The following is a 20,193-nucleotide window of genomic DNA, read 5'->3' as shown; positions in this document are numbered from 1 at the left end:
AGTGGGGGTAAGAACCAGTCGTACCACAGTAAGCTTCCTTCTAGCTTGTGCTTGACAAAATATACTTCAATTGCATGTGCCAGATTTATCATGCAGCATCACTTGGAAACACTCTAATGGCTTAAATTGATAATTTTCTTTTCCAAAGATAACCTGCCTTGCAAACTAAGGGGGAGAAAATTGTATAACATCAGTTTAGACTTGTGGAGGGGATTTGCAGCCTTTCAGCTTAACAAAATTACTTCTTGTGCTTTGCAGTACAGTTCTCCACCAGAAGCTTTGTAATAAAAAAAAAAGATGGATAGACAGATAGATAGATAGACAGATAGATAGATAGATGCATGCATGCATGCCAGCAAGAGCTCTGTCTTTTAAAGCACTGATGTTGTCTTGGAATATTAGCTTGATACGCATCTTAGCGTATCAAGTTGCTAGAGGCTGCAAGATGCCACGTACTCAGTCTCAGAGTAACACAGCTCCTAAGTATGAACTTGCCTTTAACCAAATTGAGTCTCTGGTTTTCAGAGCCCAGTTTAGTTCTCTGTGGGATCAGGGCCTAGCAGCTCTATGCTTTGGGTGAAAGAGCCCCCTTAGACCAGCTTTAGTATAATTTTCTTGGCCTCTTGAGTTCAACGGAGCATGTTGTTCACTTGGTGGCTTGGAAAGTACAGTGCTAGCCTGAAATTTGACTGCAAGAGTCAATTTTTTTTCTTGCTTATTTTATCCCAAAAAAGCAATGGCCTGTCCATGTGTGTTAGCAATAAGATGCTACAGCTCTTATTCCAGAGATGTGATTTAAGTTTGTGTAGGTGAATTTAAAGAAGTGCGTGGTTGTGGGTAGGCTCAGCACCATGGGCTTCCTCAGCCTTCCCAAGGCCCATCTGGCATTAGACCTTATCCTCAGTGTCCAGGACCCTGCTTCTCTCTGTGTGCACTGGTTGTGGCCCAAAGCTGGCTTCCCAGACCTTCAAGAGCTGCAGTGATGCCTTAGGATGGCACTGCCACAGGGAGACAGCGAGTGCTAGAGCTGCTCTGCTGGAACCAGGACATGTGGACATCCACAAAGCTGGTCACAGGGTGCTCTCAGTTTTGTCTTCCCAAAAGTGCCAAAGGCAAACATGAGGCCATGCTTTGAGGATGGTGGGCTTGACGTTGTGCAGCTGTGGGCTCCACGTGCTTGGTTAAAGCTTTGTTGTTAGTGATGAGAACTGAGAAGGAAACCTTCAATGATCCAAAACCAGGCTGAGTGGCAGAGCAAGCGGTTGAAATGTGGAGGTTACAGATATTTTGCTAGTTGATTTCATGTAGAAATAATTAAGAAGTGTAATTGAGGTTTCTCTGGATTGTATTTTCTATAATACCCTGCCCAGGGTAAGAGAATTGCCAAGTGTTTTCTCCAGGTAACTAGGCTAGCGACCGAGTCAGTCAGGTGTGCTGGAGAAGATGCTAGGTGGGAAGTAAAGGGGAAGACAATGGCACCAGAATGACAGCATAGCAGTTACGTCACTATCAGAAGGAGGGTATTAAGAAGTTTTTCACACCCAGATATGTTTAGCGTAATATACGATCCTATAATTCATTACTGAAGTACTGAAATGTCACTGATAGGATCTTCAATAAAAGATGTGTTAATGGCTTTTAACTGTATACTGTATTTATCTGGGCTTCTTTATACAGTGTATTTTTAAAAACACATTTGAATTGTTAATAGCTGCAGAATTGTTGCACTCAGCAATTATTTCAACCTGTAAATATGTTATTTGGAAAACATGCAAATTGTTTTTGTTCTCTTGCTCATTTTGTCTGTGTTTTCTGCCAGTGAAATCTAAAAATTGTCAAGGAATTTTTTTCCATTTAAGTTACAATTTGTTAAAGTAATGAACTGATACTTGCGACGATACCACACTAACAGCATATTTTATCTTGTAGGCATTGTGTCCAAGTCCTATGAGTGCCGACTGAAGGGGCAAGGAGCAACCTTTGTGGAAACTACGAGTCCTTTTACTGCAGCAGCACTGGGAGAGGCTTCTCCAGTTAAAGAGAAGGTCTTTCGAGGCAGTAGAAGACAGCCACAGTCACCTGAAGAAGTTCAGCAAGTTATTATTATTCAAGGATACGATGGCGACTTTGCAATTGATGCCTCTGTGGAAGAAACAGCAGCGGCTACCCTTCAGACCCTAGCAATGGCTGGTCAGATGGCCAGAGTGGTCCATATTACAGAAGATGGGCAAGTCATAGCTACAAATCAAAATGGCTCACACATGAGTAGCATGGTTCCAGGGCAAATTCTTACTGAGCAGTTAGCAGATGGTGCAACACAGGTGGTAGTGGTTGAAGAAACTGGAACTGATATGGAGGAGGCCGTTCAAATAGACACAGTTCCTGACTCCAGTAGTGCTGTGCTGCAACAGATAATGCGACAAGAAGTTTTAGATGCTTCTGAAGCTACAGTACATCCTCCAGACTCCTCCTCAGCATTAGATGCCCTGCTTTGTGCTGTAACAGAGCTAGGGGAGGTGGAAAACAAACCTGGACTCCTTGACAGGTGCAGGTCTAGTCACAGAGATTTCTTGCAAATGCCAAACCCAGAGATGCCCAGCATTCCCAGTGATGCAGAGGGACAAGAAATAAAAATGTTCCATGAAGTTCAAGAGACTCAGGAAGATACGGAACCTATGGAAGTAGTGACGCAGGTCATGCACCCATCGGCTATAATTGCATCTCAGGAGAGAGCTCAGGCTGCCTTCAAGAAAATGGTCCAAGGAGTATTGCAGTTTGCTGTATGTGATACGGCTGCAGCCGACCAGCTGATGAAAGAAGGTGTCACTCAGGTCATTGTAAATGAGGAAGGGACTGTGCATATGGTAGCTAGAGAAGGCTCCCAGATAATTATGCAGGAAGCTGGTAGCCACGCGCTCAGCGTCCAAAGCGAACACATGGATTTAGTTGAGTCGGATGGGGAAATATCACAGATTATTGTCACAGAAGAAATAGCTCAAGCCATGGTTCAGGGTTCTGATGGCGACTTCTCTGAAGGTGCAACGCACTACATCGTCACAGAATTGCCACCAGACATGCAGGATGAGCCTGGTGTGTACTCGCATGCTGTGATAGAGACAGCTGCATCTCCAGAGATTTTGGAGGCTGGTACTGCTATAAAAGCAGAACCTGTATCCCCTGATAGAGCAGAAGAACAGTTAACAAGCATGGTCATTTACACAGAGAGTGGCTCACAAGTAATTAAGGGCCAGAGAGATGATAATGATGTACAAGAGGCATGAAGATCTTCATCTCCTAGCCTTGATGCAGGGCAAAGCTGGAAATTAACAGATCCGTGAAAGCAGTGTATTCCTGGAACATCTTCTGTAAAACCTTCTCAGTACAACGTCCTCCTAGCAAGGTAACAAATACACAACCTGTAGGAGGTAAAGGTCAGCTGCTAGGTGGAGTTCACTGAAAAGGATAGTACAATCTTGTTACAGTAGCGCTAAGAATTATTATATGGGATTATTCTAAAACAAGCATATTAGGGCACAAAAGAGGATAACTTCCCCCCAAAGTGTAAGTATTGCTCTGTTCACTGCTTTCTTTGTTGGTTTTTTTTTTCAAATGTTATTTTATCTCAGGTTAAATCCCTGTCTTCTGTCATTTTTGTCTAACATAATCACAGAAGTAAAACAATTCCACTTACGTGCACATTTTGTGAACAGATAAATAAGCAAAAAATACAAAACCCACAATACCAAGGTGAACAGGCAAGCTTACGTACTGTATTTGATTCCCATCGTTGTTTTAAAGAAGAACAGGTGATATTTTGCTTTCTAGAACCTTACTTTATAATATCCTTGGCTAAAAATACGTCATCAAAATAAGTGTCTTGCATCTAAAATAAATTTTTTCGTGGTACCTTCATGGTATCACAAAGGACTTTCCCTAAAGAAGAGCTCAAAAAAGCTACACTTCAGAAAATTCTCAATTCTGCAAATTCAGGAAGAAGAACTTGATGCCTGTAACTTCCACTTAATTTCAGATGACACTCCTACATAAGAAATGTACATTTTTTTTGGAAAAAAAGTATTGTCACTATCAATGTTTAGCTTTTCTGATAAATAGTGCTTCATATAAATACCATTTTGCAGTTTGTTTTGTGAGCGACTCCTGAAATTTTATGAGGGTTCCTAAAGAAAATTCTGACATTGACATTAACAAGTAGAAAAAACATAAGGTGACCTTGTATTTCTTGCTTAGTCCAGAATGTCAGTTATTTACTTGTGGATATACTGCAATTGTTCAATGCAAGTTCATGTTGAGACGATTTGTTTCATGATACAACTGCTTTTTTTTTCTTTTTAAAAAAAAGGTAAAATATAAACTGGCAAGGTTTGGGGATTATTTTTTTTCGTCTTTCAAATAAAATGTTAGCATTAAAATGAAGCATCATGGTTTTTAATATTAAGCAATAAACAGAACTGGCATTCAGCAGGAGCAAACAAATGCTATCTGTTCTGTCTGTGCATTTTCTCTTTTCTCTTTTCCTTTCTCTAGCTCGCGAGATAGATAAAGATAAAAGAATCTAATTTCTGAAGTGTGCCTCATGCATGCTTAATATAATTGTGTGAGTGTTTAGGGTATAAGCCGTGCTGACTCTAGAGATAACTGGGTTTCCTATCATGTTTAATATCTTAAAATTATCAACTGTAAGAAAGTTGGGGTGAGGTAAAACAATAGTTCCTTCCTGAAGCAACTGTTTAAAAATGTATTTTCTGATCGAGCCGCTTAGAAAAGGTGCTTCATTCTGGGGCTAGAAGATCCTGCTGTCTTTTCATCTCTTTTTATTATTATGCTTTAAATTTTATTATTCTCCAGGAATTAAGCTTGTGTCTTTGTCAAACCCCCAAAAAAGTAAATTTCAAGTTAGACATCGAGATTCATAATTAGCCGAGTTTGACTTGCTCGTCTTTCTTAAAAGTGACAGGCTGTTCACTTCCTCTTAAATACTGTCTTCAGCAAACAGTGACAGGATCAACTCCCGTTTGTTATCAGGAAAAAGGTGACCTTTACAAAATGATGGCCCTCTGCAAGACTCTCACAGATGTTCAAAAAAACGGAATGTTTTTCAGCGGAAATATTTCTTCTTGATCATCTCTCCTGTTAACTGTAGCCCTGTGGTCTTGCAGCCTGGATGCTAATTCTTTGCTGTGCCTAGTCCTGTATGGCTAACCTTTCTGCTGCAGTACAGGGTGTTGACACTGACATGCTGCAGTTTACCATTTGTGATTTATTTAGGATAAATATGTCTCAGGTGGCATTTAATCCTTCATAAAACCAGTGTAGCCTGCAGTGTCAAACCAGCAATCACATTGTATGCACAATGAAAAGAGCAGACCTTTGCATGAAAAAAAAAAAAAAAAAAAAAGGCACAAAACAGTGGTAGGTGTTCCTGTGCTTGGGAGCATTGGGAAGGATTCACTATTCACTAACCTGCCGTGTGCTGTAATTACCTGGAAGCTCAGGTTAACGATACTTCTCTCTGAGCGCAGCCTCATCAGGAGAGCTAATATTTTTCTAGGGCTATTTTTTTCCCCCCTCCTTCTTATTTTTAATGTGCACTTTAAAGTTAACTTATTAGTGCCCTACAAATGAAACATTAGAAATCAGGGGTGACATTCATTCCTGTGCAGACAACCTGCTTAAGGACTCCGCGCGCTGGCTCAACCCCGTGCTGAAACACTCCCTGCCGTACACCAAACGTCGAGGTTGTGGCAGATCTCTCCCAGGGCTTAGGAAACTCCTCCCTGGCATTTGTCTCCCTCCCGGGCCCGAGCTCCTGGCACTGTGCCGTATCGTAAGCTGCAAGGAGGTTAGCTGGATCCTTCCATGGATCTGCCAAGCATCCCTGGGAAGCTGGGAAGGAGGCAGCGGAGGGAGGCACTCGGGGTAGAGCAGCACCTGAAAAGGACCTGAGCCCCCAGGGTGGCCGTGCATGGTGTTGGCGAGGTGCCTGCGGCATGTCGGGGAGCAGGCTCAGGTGCTGCAGGAGCATTTTGCCATGGGCAGCGTCCACCGTCAGAGCATAGTAGGAGAACTTGTGCAATGGATCTAGGAAGGTGTGTAGCCCAAGCAGCCATTCATAGAATCATAGAATCGTTAGGGTTGGAAGGACCTTTAAAGGCCATCTAGTCCAACCCCCCTGCAAGGAGCAGGGACATCTCCAACCAGATCAGGTTGCTCAGAGCCCCGTCCAATCTGGCCTTGAATGTTTCCAGGGATGGGGCATCCACCACCTCTCTGGGCAACCTGTGCCAGTGTTCTACCACCCTCATTGTAAAAAATTTTTTCCTAATATCTAAACTGAATTTACCTCTCTCTATTTTAAAACCATTACCCCTCGTCTTATTACAACAGGCCCTGCTGAAGAGGGCCTCTAAATATGTGGTTTGCTGTTTGGTTTGAACACCTTCAGTTGCCTGTCTCCTGGAAAAATCCAGAGCTACACTGTAAATGGAAGCGGTTGTTGAGAGTGCGGTATTCTCATGTCAGTCTGTTGTCTTCTGATGTTCTGGCTGACAGAGCTGTTGGCTTCATTTCCTCTTTGTTATCCATTCTGAATACGCATTACAGAGTTGGATCATACTGTGAACAATGCCAAACAGGTACAAATGTAAGCGTTTGGGAAGCATTGAACTAGTATGCAAAGGGGGAGAAAAACCCCCAAACCAACAACAACAAAACCATCAAAAGTGAACAAAAAAAAACCCTAAATGAAAACAAAACCAGAGGAAGAAGAGATGTTTCTGGCAAGCAGTTTCACCTTCTGTTTCTTAAGAATCAGATGTACACCTCCTGAGGCAGTGTCTCCTGGCCCCTGGATTCGGGCTCTATTTTGGGGTGAAATGGGAGATAAGAGATAGCTGGAAACTACATGTAGAAAAATATTTCTTATAGCAAAACCAAAACAAACCAAAAATCCCCCGAACCCAATGCAACCCGAAGCACCCACAGCTACGTACCCTTCTGCCTGACTACCAGCTGCACTTCACGGTGGAAGTGAGACGAGTCAGAGCCGATACTTGATGCACTGAGGAATGCATGTGTGGATTGTGCGTAGTGCTGTAAGCACTGCTGGCATTTGTAAATGCTGCTTTAATACCAGAAATGTTAGCTGTGAGGTCTGGGAAGAAATATACTTGTGATTTTTGTGGACAGTGGATTCAGCGCCTATAATCGCTGTTGGGATCTCTGCACATCAAAAGTTCTTGCACCTCAGACTAGCCATGAGCTGAACCTGAGCTTAAAATGCAGGTGAGTCCCCTTCAGAAAATCCTGGGGGTTGAGAGGTGGGGTCGGAGCTGCTGGCAGAGTGGGACAAGGAGCTGGTGGTGTGGTAGCCACAGGCCTTGGAAAGCCACATCTGAGGCTTTTTTGCCAACTTTCCCCTCTCGGTAGACTTCCTGAGCACAAAAGCTGTAAACAGAATTTAAAAAAGAGAGAAGGATGAAGACAAAACCACTCCTGAAATCTGAAGCAAGGTTGGTTCTAGTGAGAGGATTAAGTAACAGAAAAAAGGTCATTCATTTGGCAAAATAAGAGAGAGCTGCGAGTTTTCACTTATTTTACTGTGCAATATTAGCCCATAATTTAAGATAGCACACGGCTCACTTAAACAGCCTACCCCTGTTCCATCTTGTTGAAGAATACAATTCGTTTTCCACTCCTCTAGGGTGATATCATTTTATATGAAGAAAAAAGTTAGCTCAGATGGCAGTTATATGTTTCGGAAGCACCTTCTAATCAGGGATTGGTGATTCATTATTAGCTTCAGCAGGCGATCCATCTGACATGTAAGGGGAAAAAATTAGCAGCTGTCACTGCATGATGAGTTAATTTCCTGATAGGCCTGACACTGAAAAGCCATTTGGAGACATGGAGATGGCTGATGAGAAAACCTGGTGCTGGTTTATAATTGGAGAGAAAGAAAGGGCAGAGAGACGGAGGGAGGTGGGGGAGGGACTGAGGCTGATCTACAAGTGGGGACGGATGTTTGTGTATTTACCGAACAGACTGCTTCACAATATCCCGTGTTACCGCGCGCATATACCTTGGCGGTTAAGCAATACGGACTGGGGCCTTTCATATTCCTTCTGCCGCGTGTCATCATTTTGAGTCATTTGTAATTAGTACTCCAGACGGTTTTACACTTACTCCAGCCCGGGCGAACGGTGTACAAGCACGCAATCGGGTTATCTTGCGGTGACATTGAAACCTGACATTTTAGTGGAAAGGAGAGAAAATGACGCTATCCCTTTAATGGTTCTGGCTGCAATTTTCTTAATTGCAGCTTGAGATTTCAATCAATCACGCAAAAATAAACTTATTTGAAACAAATATTGCTAAAACTTCCAAGGGCACAATTGCAAATGATGAAAGGGTATTGAAAGAAAGCTCTTGTAGAGTATGAGGAAATATGCTCTTCAAAATATATAAGCACAGGCCCGTCTGTTTATCTTTTATAAGAATGGTAAGTAAAACTATGGAGAGAATAGGCATGCGAGACCAAATAGAGTCCACTGTGGAATCTGCCTTGTTTGTGTAATAGGGGCAGCAACACAAAGTCTTGTATGTGTATTAAATAAAGCTAACAGCAAGCCCTTGGCCAGAGAATAGCTAATTTCTTCTGGGGCTGTGAATGTTAGGTACTTCTTTAAAGGGCTACTTGTTTTCAGCTATTTAAATAAGGTATTTAATATGCCCAGCGAAGGAAGACAGACTTTTCTTTAACTGTAAAAAAAAAAAAAGAACATGATGAATATTTAAAACTTTTATTTTTCAAAATGGTAGAATATAATGGGATTTTTGCCACCAGCGAAAGATAATTTTTGACTGGGAAGAGCATGAAGCGGTAGCTTCCATGAACTCCATTTGTAAAAAAAAAACCAGCTTTGCCATTTTTCTATAAGGATTTTCTTAAATGGTGGTCAAGGATTTGGAAGCAGTGGTGGAGGGGGAAATATCCATGGCGGGCAGGTAGATCCAGCCTGTATCATGCAATTGAAATGTGGTAGACAAGTTGTACACAAGCTAGGATTATGACCTGCAACATAACAGGACACCTGACCTTGTTTAAAATACACTCCTGTCCTCTGGCAGCAGCACATTTATCAAGGCTGCTTTGAATGACCAGCTGTAACGCGTAGTCCTGCCCTGGAGGTCAGCATTAAGTGAGCACCATCAGGTTCTAGGAGTTTCTGATCAGTAAGAGTAGCAAGCCCCTGGGCAGCAATAGCGTAATGCTAGGGTGGCTTTTCTTCCATATACCCCAACCTCTTATCACTCTTACTGCCTTGAATCCTCATTGCAGCTTTTCCACATCTTGGTTCGGCTTCTGGGAGGTCCTGTACACAGACTTCTGTCACCAGTTGATCACATTTGGGAGTGATCCACCTGGATATGCAGGGAGCAGAAGAACGGGTGGTTGGTTTGTTACCTCCACTAGACTGCATCCCTTGTTGTGCAAGTAGCCATGAACTTCAAGATCCATGCAATGGTCAACAGACAGATCTTGAAAGTTATCCAACTCCTTGAGAAGGCTGGTTGGGTAAGTTAAGTGTCACCAAGGGGACATCTGGTCAGACAAAGGAGAAGAAAAGACTGAGTAAATCCAAGGGTAGGACTCAGAGCCTTTCATTCTTGGTCTGCTAGGAACTGAGATTTATAAGAAGCTTCTGAAAGCAGAAATAGAACTGAATTGCCAGGAACCAAAAGCAATGACTGCTCAGATGTAACAAAGCCATACATGTAAGAGTAAAGAGACAAGAAGCAGACAAAACAGGAAGACAAAACCCAATGCTTTTCCAGCACACACCCACAATCCAAATCTCGCTCCCTTTCCCTCTCTGGTCTTCCCTCCATCTCCACCGACGCACAGGGCAGAGACAAGACATTTCATAACCGCATTCAATGACCCTGCTGTGCCATGTAGGACACAGCATCTGGTTTGAAGATCTGGCAGTAGCAAGTGCAGTGATGTAGGTGACCCCGGGTCAGAAATGGGCTCTTGACACCTCTGGATTCCCGCGAGGGGTGGCACCCACAGAGAAGACACACCTCTCATCCCAGTAGGATGGCGGAGCACCAGGGGAAGGAAAGGACCCGTTTCGGTTGCAAGTTAAATGCAAGCGGATGTCTTATGCTGAGAGAGTTTCAGGACATCATACCCCCCAAATCCTGCTAAGCTTCTTCAGTCTGCCAGTGTGTTCCTCTGTGGTTGGAGGTGTGGAACAGGTTTGTGTTTTCTGCTCAGCATATGGTGGTGACTGCTGGTGTTTGGTAGCTGTGAAATCCAGATGCCCAGCTCCAGGAGGATTTTTCCCTTGGTTAGGGACATCTGGCTGTCCTCTAAGCCTTGCTCTTTCTTCTGCTTCTCATTTTTGCTTGTTGAAAAGCAGATCATTCAGTTGATTTATTCTTCTCCTTTCATTCAAGGTTAAGAAGGAGTCAGCAAAGGGAAGCCTGGGGTTGTGTTTGCACCTGGGTACCCAGGTAGAGACATATATGTCCTAAGCCCCCTGCCTGCTCTTGCCAGGGCAGCAGAGGGGCTGAGGCTGCTGTGGCACATGGAACAGAAGGCAATGGCAGTGTCGGCTGGCAGCACCCTGGTGGGGATGGCAGGTGAGGGGAAACCTTGAGGGATGCATCCAAAACACCAGGATGGCTGCCTTGCTTTGGCTTAGAGCACCTAGGCACTGGCTGGAGTGTTTCTGCTCAGTCTCCTGCCTTAAATCCGTATGTGAGCTATGACAATAAATTAGGGAGAACAGGTACCGCGGATATTTAGAGCAAATGGAAGCAGGAATTTCCAGGACCATTTCTGTCCGGTAGCTGGGAGATCCATGGGAGAAATACTGAGTAATCTGGGAGACCTTCTAGACCCCCAACCCCTTTTTATTATTATTTTCTCTCAATTCCATGAGTGAATTTCTTGTTCCTGCAGGTAAAGGGCTGGATCTCACAGGAACAGACTTGCCACATACCTGGTAATCCTGCTCACAGACCACTTTGCTATAGAAGCTGTAGGTCTTGCTGGGTTGTGACGTGGTCTGTGGTACATCGGTGATGGGGACAAAAGCCTGCTGCCAAGGAGCATGAGCCAAGTCTTAGGCAACATGCCTGTTGAGGTCAGGAAGAGAAGATAACCGAACTCATCTGCTCTTGCAGTCTGTTGGTATCTGACTCCAAGATTTGTTAGGCAAAGTGCTAACGCAGTGGCAATCATTATCAGTCTGCTCTTCTGTGCTGGCTGCTGGGTTTGTCCTTGTTCCTCTTGTCCCCGTTTGCTGGGCCTTCCTACTAAAGAGAGACCAAAAATGGCCCTTCTCCAGTAGTGAACTCCCAAGACCCCCACAAAGAGGTGGGAATCCATTTTTTCTCCTCTCTTCTTCTAAGGGAGGGTTCATGACTCAGCTTCTGCTTCCTCACTCAACACCTTGGCAGCACGAGGGAGGCTTCTGCCTGAGCAGCCCAGCCATGATTTGGCTGTAGTGTGGGTGGGTGGCTGCACCCCAGTGTCCTCTCCTGCACTCTGTCATGCCACAGATGGTGTGCTGAGGCTCACTCAACACACAGTTTTTCAATAATTTGTCTTCGTATTTTAGTGGGTGGCCCCGTGCCTAGTTTATTGCGTGCTGCTGAAAGCCTGCTCCAGAGGCAGGATGAGTCATTTTCTGTGGACATTTCTTCTGGTACTTGTCACTCTGGCATGTGAGTGCTCCCCAGCCCTTCATGGCTTTGTCCTCCTTTAGCCCCATGAAGGTATCATGAGGAATTATTTTTCATCTTTCACAGATGAATAACTACAGAGTGCAGAGGAAGATCTCCAACCTTTTGGGAGACCTCGTTTGAGCTAACATAGACATTATCTTTCCAAAGCACTTAGACTTGGGTAAATGGGGTGATGTCCCTCTCATGTGACCATCACACCACCTTTTTAATGCTTCATCATGGCCTTTGATGTCTCTCACTGTGGGTGTGTTCAGCATACCCACAAACCAGATACCAGGGAATGATGTGGACCTTGAGCAGAAAAGAGCATCTCCTTGTTCGCTCTGCCACGCCTCATCTCCTCTCTGAGCCCCTGACTGTACCTGTTATCTTTGAGGGTTTCTGCTGCTGCTATGTAATAGAGAATTTCCATTTCTGTATATAAGCGTGGATCTCATGGATATTAAACATACAGGCAACAATATTGCATGGAGATGTCTCTACTGGGCGTACAGGAGCTTGCACAAAAGGGAGAGACAGACTCTGAGTGTTACTACAAGGAGACCCTCAACTGACCTGCCAGCCGTGGCTGCTCACCAAAGGCATGTGCTCAGCCACGCCGCAGAGAGCGTGCCCATCGGGCAGGTGGCAGCTCATGGGGTCTTTTGCGTCTGCGCTCACGAGGGGATGAGCACAGCTTAGTGCAGTAATAGCTGGTGATTGGGAGTCATCTGCTTGCGCCGTGCGTGGTCGGCGTTAATTCAAAGTGAAGCTGCGCCAGACACGAATGTGTGTGCATCGGGAGGCATGTGTGGGAGATCTGTTTTCTTCATCCAAGCAGATTTCTAAGAAAGCCTGTTTGATAATTAGTCTGAAAGCTTGCTGAAGTGAAAATTAAACCACTTTAAATGCTGTTATGGAAACATAACCATCACAAGCAAGAGCTGGAGTTCTGTAGTTGCCACCCAATAAGTACATGAGGCTCAGTTCTGGTGTCAGACTGACTTTACCTTGTCTATGTCCTCCGATGTCTGCTTTTCCAGTTATGAACCGCAGTAATTGTGATCAATCAGGCTTTACGCTCGCTAGCCAGAGGCTGTTTTATTAATGAATCCGCATCCCATCTTCATTTTTCCACCATCTCATCAAATCTCTTCCAGATCCTGTTTACATCAAATTTTGTCTGCAACACGCTTTTGTAATATCATCCAATTTGGAATTCTTCATTCTGCACCAGTTCCTCAGACCAGGTTCTCAGTATACTGAGTAACAACACGTTCCTAAAATAAAATAAAAATGAAAACATGAGAGCTTTCAATGAAGTGCAAAGAAAGACCATAGATTTCTAAATGATACCATCCTTCCAGGCTGAGAACAGGCTATGGACAGACAAGTTTTTCAAAATCTTTTTTTTTTTATGTGTGTCCGTACGTTCATGTATGTTTAAAGGCTAAAATTGCCTTCTTCTGGATGCTTTAAAAAATATCAGGTACTTTTCTCCTTAGCATTGTACATTTTCTGTTTGGCCACATGGGATTTATGAATATTTGGCTTGACTGGCTAAAGACATCAATGTGACATGATGCAATGTGTTGTAAATGTCTCAGATCAAATGCAGAATAGGGAGAGAAAGCTTTAGAATAGAAGTTTATTAAAAACACATACGTACAGTCTATTCTACACAAAAAAAAAGAAAAAAAAAATCACTAATGTTCCCCTGTTGCATCAATGCCAGAACATTATGTTTGCAAATAAGAATTTAGCACTACAAAGACAATGCCCTAGATTAACTAAGATCCCATTTCACAAAACCCTATGGCAATAGTCTGCAACATCAGTCACAGGAGAAGATATAACACAGACGCGTTTGTGCCCTCGCGCAGCTGAACTGAAACAAAACAAAGAGTGAATTAGGCTGAATATCTTACTGTGTGCAACGTATTGTACAGCAAGGCACCTTTGGGAATGTGTCACAGAGTTTGGTAAATTGAAAACAAAATAAACAGATCTATGGGAATAAATAACATCATATTAGATGTCTGCTGCCTGTAGACTACATAAGCTTCCAGCCACAATAAGGCTTCAGTTTTCCCACTAGTTTTCAGTGCCTCTGAAAAGCAGGTGAGCTGAAACCCCTGCAAAGAACCAGTTGGAGCTGGGGGTAGGGGCAGAGGAAGGCACGCTGCCACCCTCCACTCAGTCGCCTGCTCACACGTGTGTACGCATGCTCACTCGCGCCCTTTTCTCTTATTTCCAGACAATTTCAGGCAGACAAAACCAGTTTTTCCCTTGCTGCTTTGCATACAGCAAGCCAATCTTGCCTTTTCTGGATCAGCGTGCTGAGTGGGGACATCTCCCCCACACGATGGTCTCCGGTCACCGTTGGGGTAAGGTGAGTGCGCTGGTGACCTGGTTTACCTCTAGCTTAATGTGCATAGCTGACATCGCTCCAGGGGCTCCTGCAGCCCCTGCCAACAGTGCCAGCGGCTGGTGGGGTTTGGTGTGCCCTGGAAGAGGGACGAGGCTCTTCAAGGGCACTCGATCCCAACGCAGGCACAGAACGCATGACCTTTTGAGGTAGCTGTGGAAAGCCAGGTGAGGTAGGTACTTCACCGAGTCCCATTTCTAACTACAGCCAAATTTAGTTAATGTATTGAAAGTATTTTTTTTTATTGCTAAGCAATATGTGGCCGAGGTCTGCTTCCAACTACATGGGTGAAACCCCACTGATTTCAGTGAGATTGCTTGGATGAACTGAACTTAAAAGATCAGGCCGTATTTATCTCAGCAAAAGTTCAAGCTAATTCATTTTCTCTCCCTTTCTCACTCTCTTTCCCTCTCTCTCTCTGTGTTTTGCTTAGCTTATAGCTGAGTAAAAGGAGCACGTATCTTGGAGATAGCTTTTTAAATAAAAAAAATTCTCTTTATAACCCCAGACCAATATGTCATTCTGCAATTACAGAAAATGTACTCTCCCAAAGAAAATTCTTCTGAAGCACGCATTGGCTTTATCCTGCCCAAGACCTAAGCACCAGCCTTTGAATTCCTGTGTATCAGAAAAAAATGCGTAGATCCATACCAGAGCAAAACAATGACCACCTAATTGTCATTATTCTGGTCAAGAGTCTATTTCTTGCCTTTAAGTAGCAGTGATGGGCCTTGAGATCAAATGCTAAAACAACAAGGGATATGGAGAGAAAATGATATTTTAATACTTCTTTAGTCTGGACATTCTCAGGAGAAGAAGTTGGGGAAAATCTTAACACTCAGGTAATTGATTGTCTTCACTCTGCCAACTATATTCCTTCTGGCTTAGGGGAGCCATCAGGTCCCTCTTTGCTCTCCACAGATGTGAGCTCAGGTCCACCAGTGGCCCTTTTCCAGGTGACTACCAGCAGACGGGGAATGCCTCACACTGCCCTGCCAGGCTGTTGTCAGCTAACGTCCCTGTCATTTGTATTTAATTCCATCTCCACTTGTAAGGGGCTCTTTGAAGGCTGTTGTTCTTCAGGTTTGCCCAGGGGTGTGCTGTCTATAGATGTTCTAGGCAGCTGGTTTTTGTTTTCTAACTTTTAAAATGTGTTTCTCATGAGAAAGAACATAAGAGAGGGTCCCTTTTTGGCCAGGCCAGCCTTGGAGTCACTCGCTTCCTTGTTCATACACATCTGAAGTTCTCACCTCCAGTCCAAAACTTCTGGGCCTGGACTTGACCTTATCCGCAGATCAATATGTTCCCTTTTGGGTTCCTGAATGCAATCAGGCATTTTTAATTTGATTTCTCTATTCACACAGACACAACGAGATGAGAGAAGGATGGAGCTGACAGCTCTCATAATCAGCGCTCATTTTCTTTCACTGATGTGTCAAAATTACATTTCCATATTTCCTTCCATTAGTACTTTACCTGTACCCAAAGGCTGCTGCTGGTGGACTAGGACCAGGTCTGGGAATTAAGCAGGCACATTCACTGCAGCCACAAGCAATGCCACTGAAGCCCATGTGCTTGCTCAGCAGCTACAAGACAACTGTGCGCTTCAGTGTTTTATAGGGCTGGGGTTTAGCACATTGTGCTTTCACCTCTCAGTTTTTGGACAAACACAAGAGCTAGGCAGCTCGCAGGGACAGAGCTCTGCAACCCCTCAGAGGGAGGAGAAGGAGGAAAGCCCAGCTCCGGTGGGTTATATTTTACGTGCAGCCCATTGCCAGCTATAACTTTCCATGTTTCCATAATTCTACTCCCTGCACTTTCTCTGTGTTGTGACCGCAATCATGACAGCTACCGTGACTCATGGAATAGCATACGGTATTACACAGGATTTGACCTGCATGGCTCTGCTTAACCCCTGATGGACTCCAGCTTGGGAAGGGGGATCTCAGATGGAGCTAGGAGCTCCTGCTGTAAAGATCAGAGACTTCCCCAGGGAGAGGGGGCACTGCTTGTCCATCCCTCCTCTTTTCTTCTGGATCTCCCCATCCAAAATTGTGAACTCTTCCTGATATAGTTGTTTGAGGCAGCACGAGCTGCACCAGGAGTAGCGTGATGGCCTGAAGAGCAGAACGGAGACTGAGGGGAGTGGTGGCAGCAGGGACGTTGCCTGCCTGCCAGAGCACAGGAGCTGCCCCCTTGGAGCTGATGGATGTGGGGAGCCATCCCACAACCACAATATGTCCCTCCAGACACTGGGTGAGGCTTCAGCTGAGTGGTGGCTGCTCTGTGCCCGAGCGAGCTGGCCTTTGGTAAGTCATGCAGTTAGGGTCTTAGATGTACAGGGCTGGTCACGACACAGTGGCCACTCGCTTTGCTGCATGTAAATCACGACACAGCTATTACGCTTGGCTTTTCTCCTTTCTCCAACTAAGAAGGGTTTGAGGTCCCCATGAAACTGTGGGGCTAAGAATGAGACATCCCCCAGACATCCATCCCACCTCACAGTCCCCATTCAGTAGCTGTGCAGCGGGGCCAGGCCCGACAGCCTCTCCCCAGCAGCAGGCAGAGCCGCAGGGGTACTGCTGGCCAGGACAGCTCTGCATGGGCAGGGATGGGCACCTCCTGCCCACCACCTCCTGATGCCATGGCCAGCTCACACCAGCACTGTTACTTTCTCATAGCCATGAAACCCAGATCTGCTCTTCTGCCATGGAGTGAAAGCCGACACCAGAATGCCCTCGCCTCCTCGTGACTGCCAGAGGGGAAACCTACTTAATCCTTCCCGTCCCCAGGGAAGGGATAACGCCTACCATTTACATGGACAGCACGGCTCAAGAGCATTATTATTTGTGCGCAGATATCAGGCTTGCAGGTTTGCAGCCCTTCCTGCCTGAGTCAATACAGGCAGCTTCTCTAATACGTCCGTAACAAGGAAGGGCAAATAAATCATATGCCATTTTTTCCCTCTCCGGGACCATTGCACAGCTGGAGGAGTTTCTAGAGACCATCTCTGCAAACTTCATCAGCAGTGCCCTCAGGGCTGTCTCACTGGGGAGCACACAGACACGCAGTCGTAGGCAGAGCATCATGCGACTTGCTGAGGCTCCTAGCGTGCCACCGACACATGTCACTCTGCGGAGCAGCAGCACACATGTGGCTGGGTGACACAAGCCCCTTCACGGCCAGTCTGCTCCTTTATACCAGCCTCAGCAAAGATGGTGTAATGTGAATACACTTATGAACTGGAACACATATTTAAAAAGCTTCCTAACACCAGAAACTAAATTTCTCCTCCCTTGTCCCCAGGATAACGCCACTAACGCTGACTGTGAGCACAAAGATCTGGATGGCTGCACACTGTCCTCATCTCAGGATGAAAGCCCTGAAGTATTACCTGCAGTGAGTCAGGAGGTAACGGTTTCAAAAGCACTTAACAAGAGTTAGGAGCCTAAATATTATTTCTTTAATGTGACATTGTCACTTGAGAGCTAAAGTCCTCCTGACTGCTTCTGAACTAACCGAGCTAAAGCCATATCTAACGAAACTAACTCAGGCCAACAAGGTCCAACAACCCTGGCCGTTGATCACCCTACATTTAAAGAGATGAGTGAAAAAGCACTTACCTGCCGGAGGAACATTATTTGGGATGCTCTCAGCTCTTGATTTCATATGAGTGATTTGCATGTGGGCAGGAGAAACTGTTCTCAGATTTCAATATCAACGCCAAAGAATTTCTCCTTCCCCAAACCAAGCAAAAGGTAAATATTCATAAAACTTCTGTGTGCAAAGGCAGCAGAGAGAATTCAAATGTGTCTGGGAGGAATCTCTTTTATTTTCCTCAGGTACAAATAAAGCACCCCCCCCCCCCATTCCCTAGCTCCCTCTAGCTCTCCTTTTAAATCTCTTTTTAATGTCTGGCTTTTTACTGCTAATCATTTTTCCCGTTTGCTAATGATGCTAACCTTAGAGCCTGCTGCAGACTGACTTGTTTCATGTCATCCTCTCTCTGTTGCCCACTTTTGTTAAGCCACAAAGCAGGTTTCAGTCTATTCAACGTCAGCTCTTTCTCTGACTTGAATATTACAGTTGCCTGTTTCAAAGGCATCTCCAAGCCCACAGTATTTCTGCGCAGATACCTCTATTATTGTCTGTCATCGGGAGACGCCGGGCTCCTCTCCTGCCTCCCTCACCCCCCGCTTCCTTTCGACGTATGTGGCGAAGTCTCTCTCTGCTCTAATAGCTCTCCTGAGAGCAGGGTGAAGCAGGTCTTTACAGAGGCCTGTTAATTTTAAAGGACAAGCTTTATATATTAACATCCCTGTGGCAGTCTGCTCCCCGCGCAGCGAACTGTATCCTCACCATTTACCCAGAATTAAAGCGCGCATGGACCGAACCCGCTCCCCGTCGGGACCCACTGGGTAATGCTAGCCCTGATTCCCACCTCCCTCCAGCCACACTGAGCATCCCCAGGTGTCCCCAAGCGGGGCCAAAGCCACAGAGAGGCTCAGAGGGGGAGCAGGGGAATACCAGGGCCCTATTGCCTGGCTGGTGCCAGTGCTGACCCACGAGGTGGGCAGCACAAGGAGGTGATGGAGGAGATGAGCTTGTTTAACAGAGTCTGCGTTACAGACATCTTTCCCTTCCAAAATCAATTTTCTCCCAGGTGCTGGGTTCTGAGGGAGGTGGGTTTATTGTCTGCAAAGCGCCATCGTCCTACATCAGATTTTTTTTTTTGCTATGTGGTTTGTAAGAAGCCACAGAGATATCATTGTAAGTGTAGCAACCTTTCTGCTTGCTGGGACACTGAGACCTTTCCAGTGGCTTGGAGTAACCGGGAGGAGGTTTTTCTCTGCAGATAAAAGATTGTGAAATGGTAACTGTTTAGCCTAAATTACGTCTTCTGGCTCGCTAATCACCTCTCAGTTCAAAAGACACAGGTCTTACCCCAACACTCCTGCGCTGGGCTGCGGCACTGGCACGGGGCTCCTGCTCCCCCCATCAGGCTGAGCAAATCCCTCGGAGAGGCTGACCCCTTAAATTGAAATCAAACACTTCAGGCTTGCAATGGGGGCCAACTTTTATCTCTTTCTCATTGAGACATCCTTCCCCTTCATCCTCCACCCCCCGCCCCCCACACCCCCTGCTTCCCTCCCCAAAAGAGTGAGAGAAAAATAAGAAAGAAGGAAGGAAAGAAAAAAGTCAGGTTGGTGCAAAGGGAGACTTTGCAGTTATTGCTAATGTTAGCATTTCCCCTTGGTTTTTTTTACCCCCTGCTTCCCTGGTATATAGGTAAAATAACAAAATAAATCCCATGAAAGGCTTTCTGCCAGGCTGCCTTTGGAAGTTTGCTTAAGTGGCCTTAAGTAAGATAATAAGCAAGGAGTATGAAAAGAGGAGACTTTGTCTTTTCACATTAGCAGCAGCCCCGCTCAAGTGGCAGTATCTATGAAAATGCTGTTCAGCCTTTAATGAGACTACAGTGTGTTAGTGTACCAGTCTAATTAATCCCATATTTTCACACAGCATAATTACTGAGCCGGGGCTGAATTATTTGGCTACTGGAGGTGGAGCAGTGCCTGCACTGTCCTCTGTCTCTGCTCCTCACAATTTATTATGCTATACAGCAAGACACCATTGAAACCTCCTAGTATAGGACTATCTGTCATCTCTACATTATCAGTAAAATACACCACCTTCCATACTGTGCTACAAGGGCTCTAGCAAATTGCTATTTTTATGGGATATGATAAAGGAAATGCTACCTTATGTTCAAATTTTTAACTGTCTCGTGTATGGAATATACAGTCATGCTTCGTGCACGCCGGTTCAGCGAGGCCTCGTCTGCATTGCTACAGCTAGGGTGGTTTTCACCCCGCTACTTTGCTCCCATTCAGTCCCCCTTCTTTCTTTTCATCCTCTCTTTTTCCCTTTAATTTTGTTTTTCTTTATATTATTCTCTTTTTATTTTTCTTTATCATTTTTCCTCTTTTTTCCTCTGTTTTTATTTT

General features: G+C 45.0%; 1 protein-coding gene across 3 annotated transcripts in view; it reads left to right on the top strand.

Moving 5' to 3' along the window:
- Positions 1–4,434, top strand: part of ZNF407 (zinc finger protein 407) — a 345,968-nt gene extending 341,534 nt beyond the window's left edge. For all 3 annotated transcript variants that reach the window (XM_086740544.1, XM_086740543.1, XM_086740546.1), the window contains one exon: positions 1,930–4,434. In XM_086740544.1, the coding sequence (XP_086596670.1) occupies positions 1,930–3,281 (1,352 nt within the window). In that variant the 3' untranslated portion in view covers positions 3,282–4,434. The remainder of the gene's footprint in view (positions 1–1,929) is intronic.
- Positions 4,435–20,193: the final 15,759 nt, after the last annotated feature.

This window comes from Chlamydotis macqueenii, chromosome 2, assembly GCF_036417535.1.
Source record: "Chlamydotis macqueenii isolate bChlMac1 chromosome 2, bChlMac1.mat, whole genome shotgun sequence".
Taxonomy (NCBI): domain Eukaryota; kingdom Metazoa; phylum Chordata; class Aves; order Otidiformes; family Otididae; genus Chlamydotis; species Chlamydotis macqueenii.
This window is presented reverse-complemented; position numbering and strand designations above follow the sequence as displayed.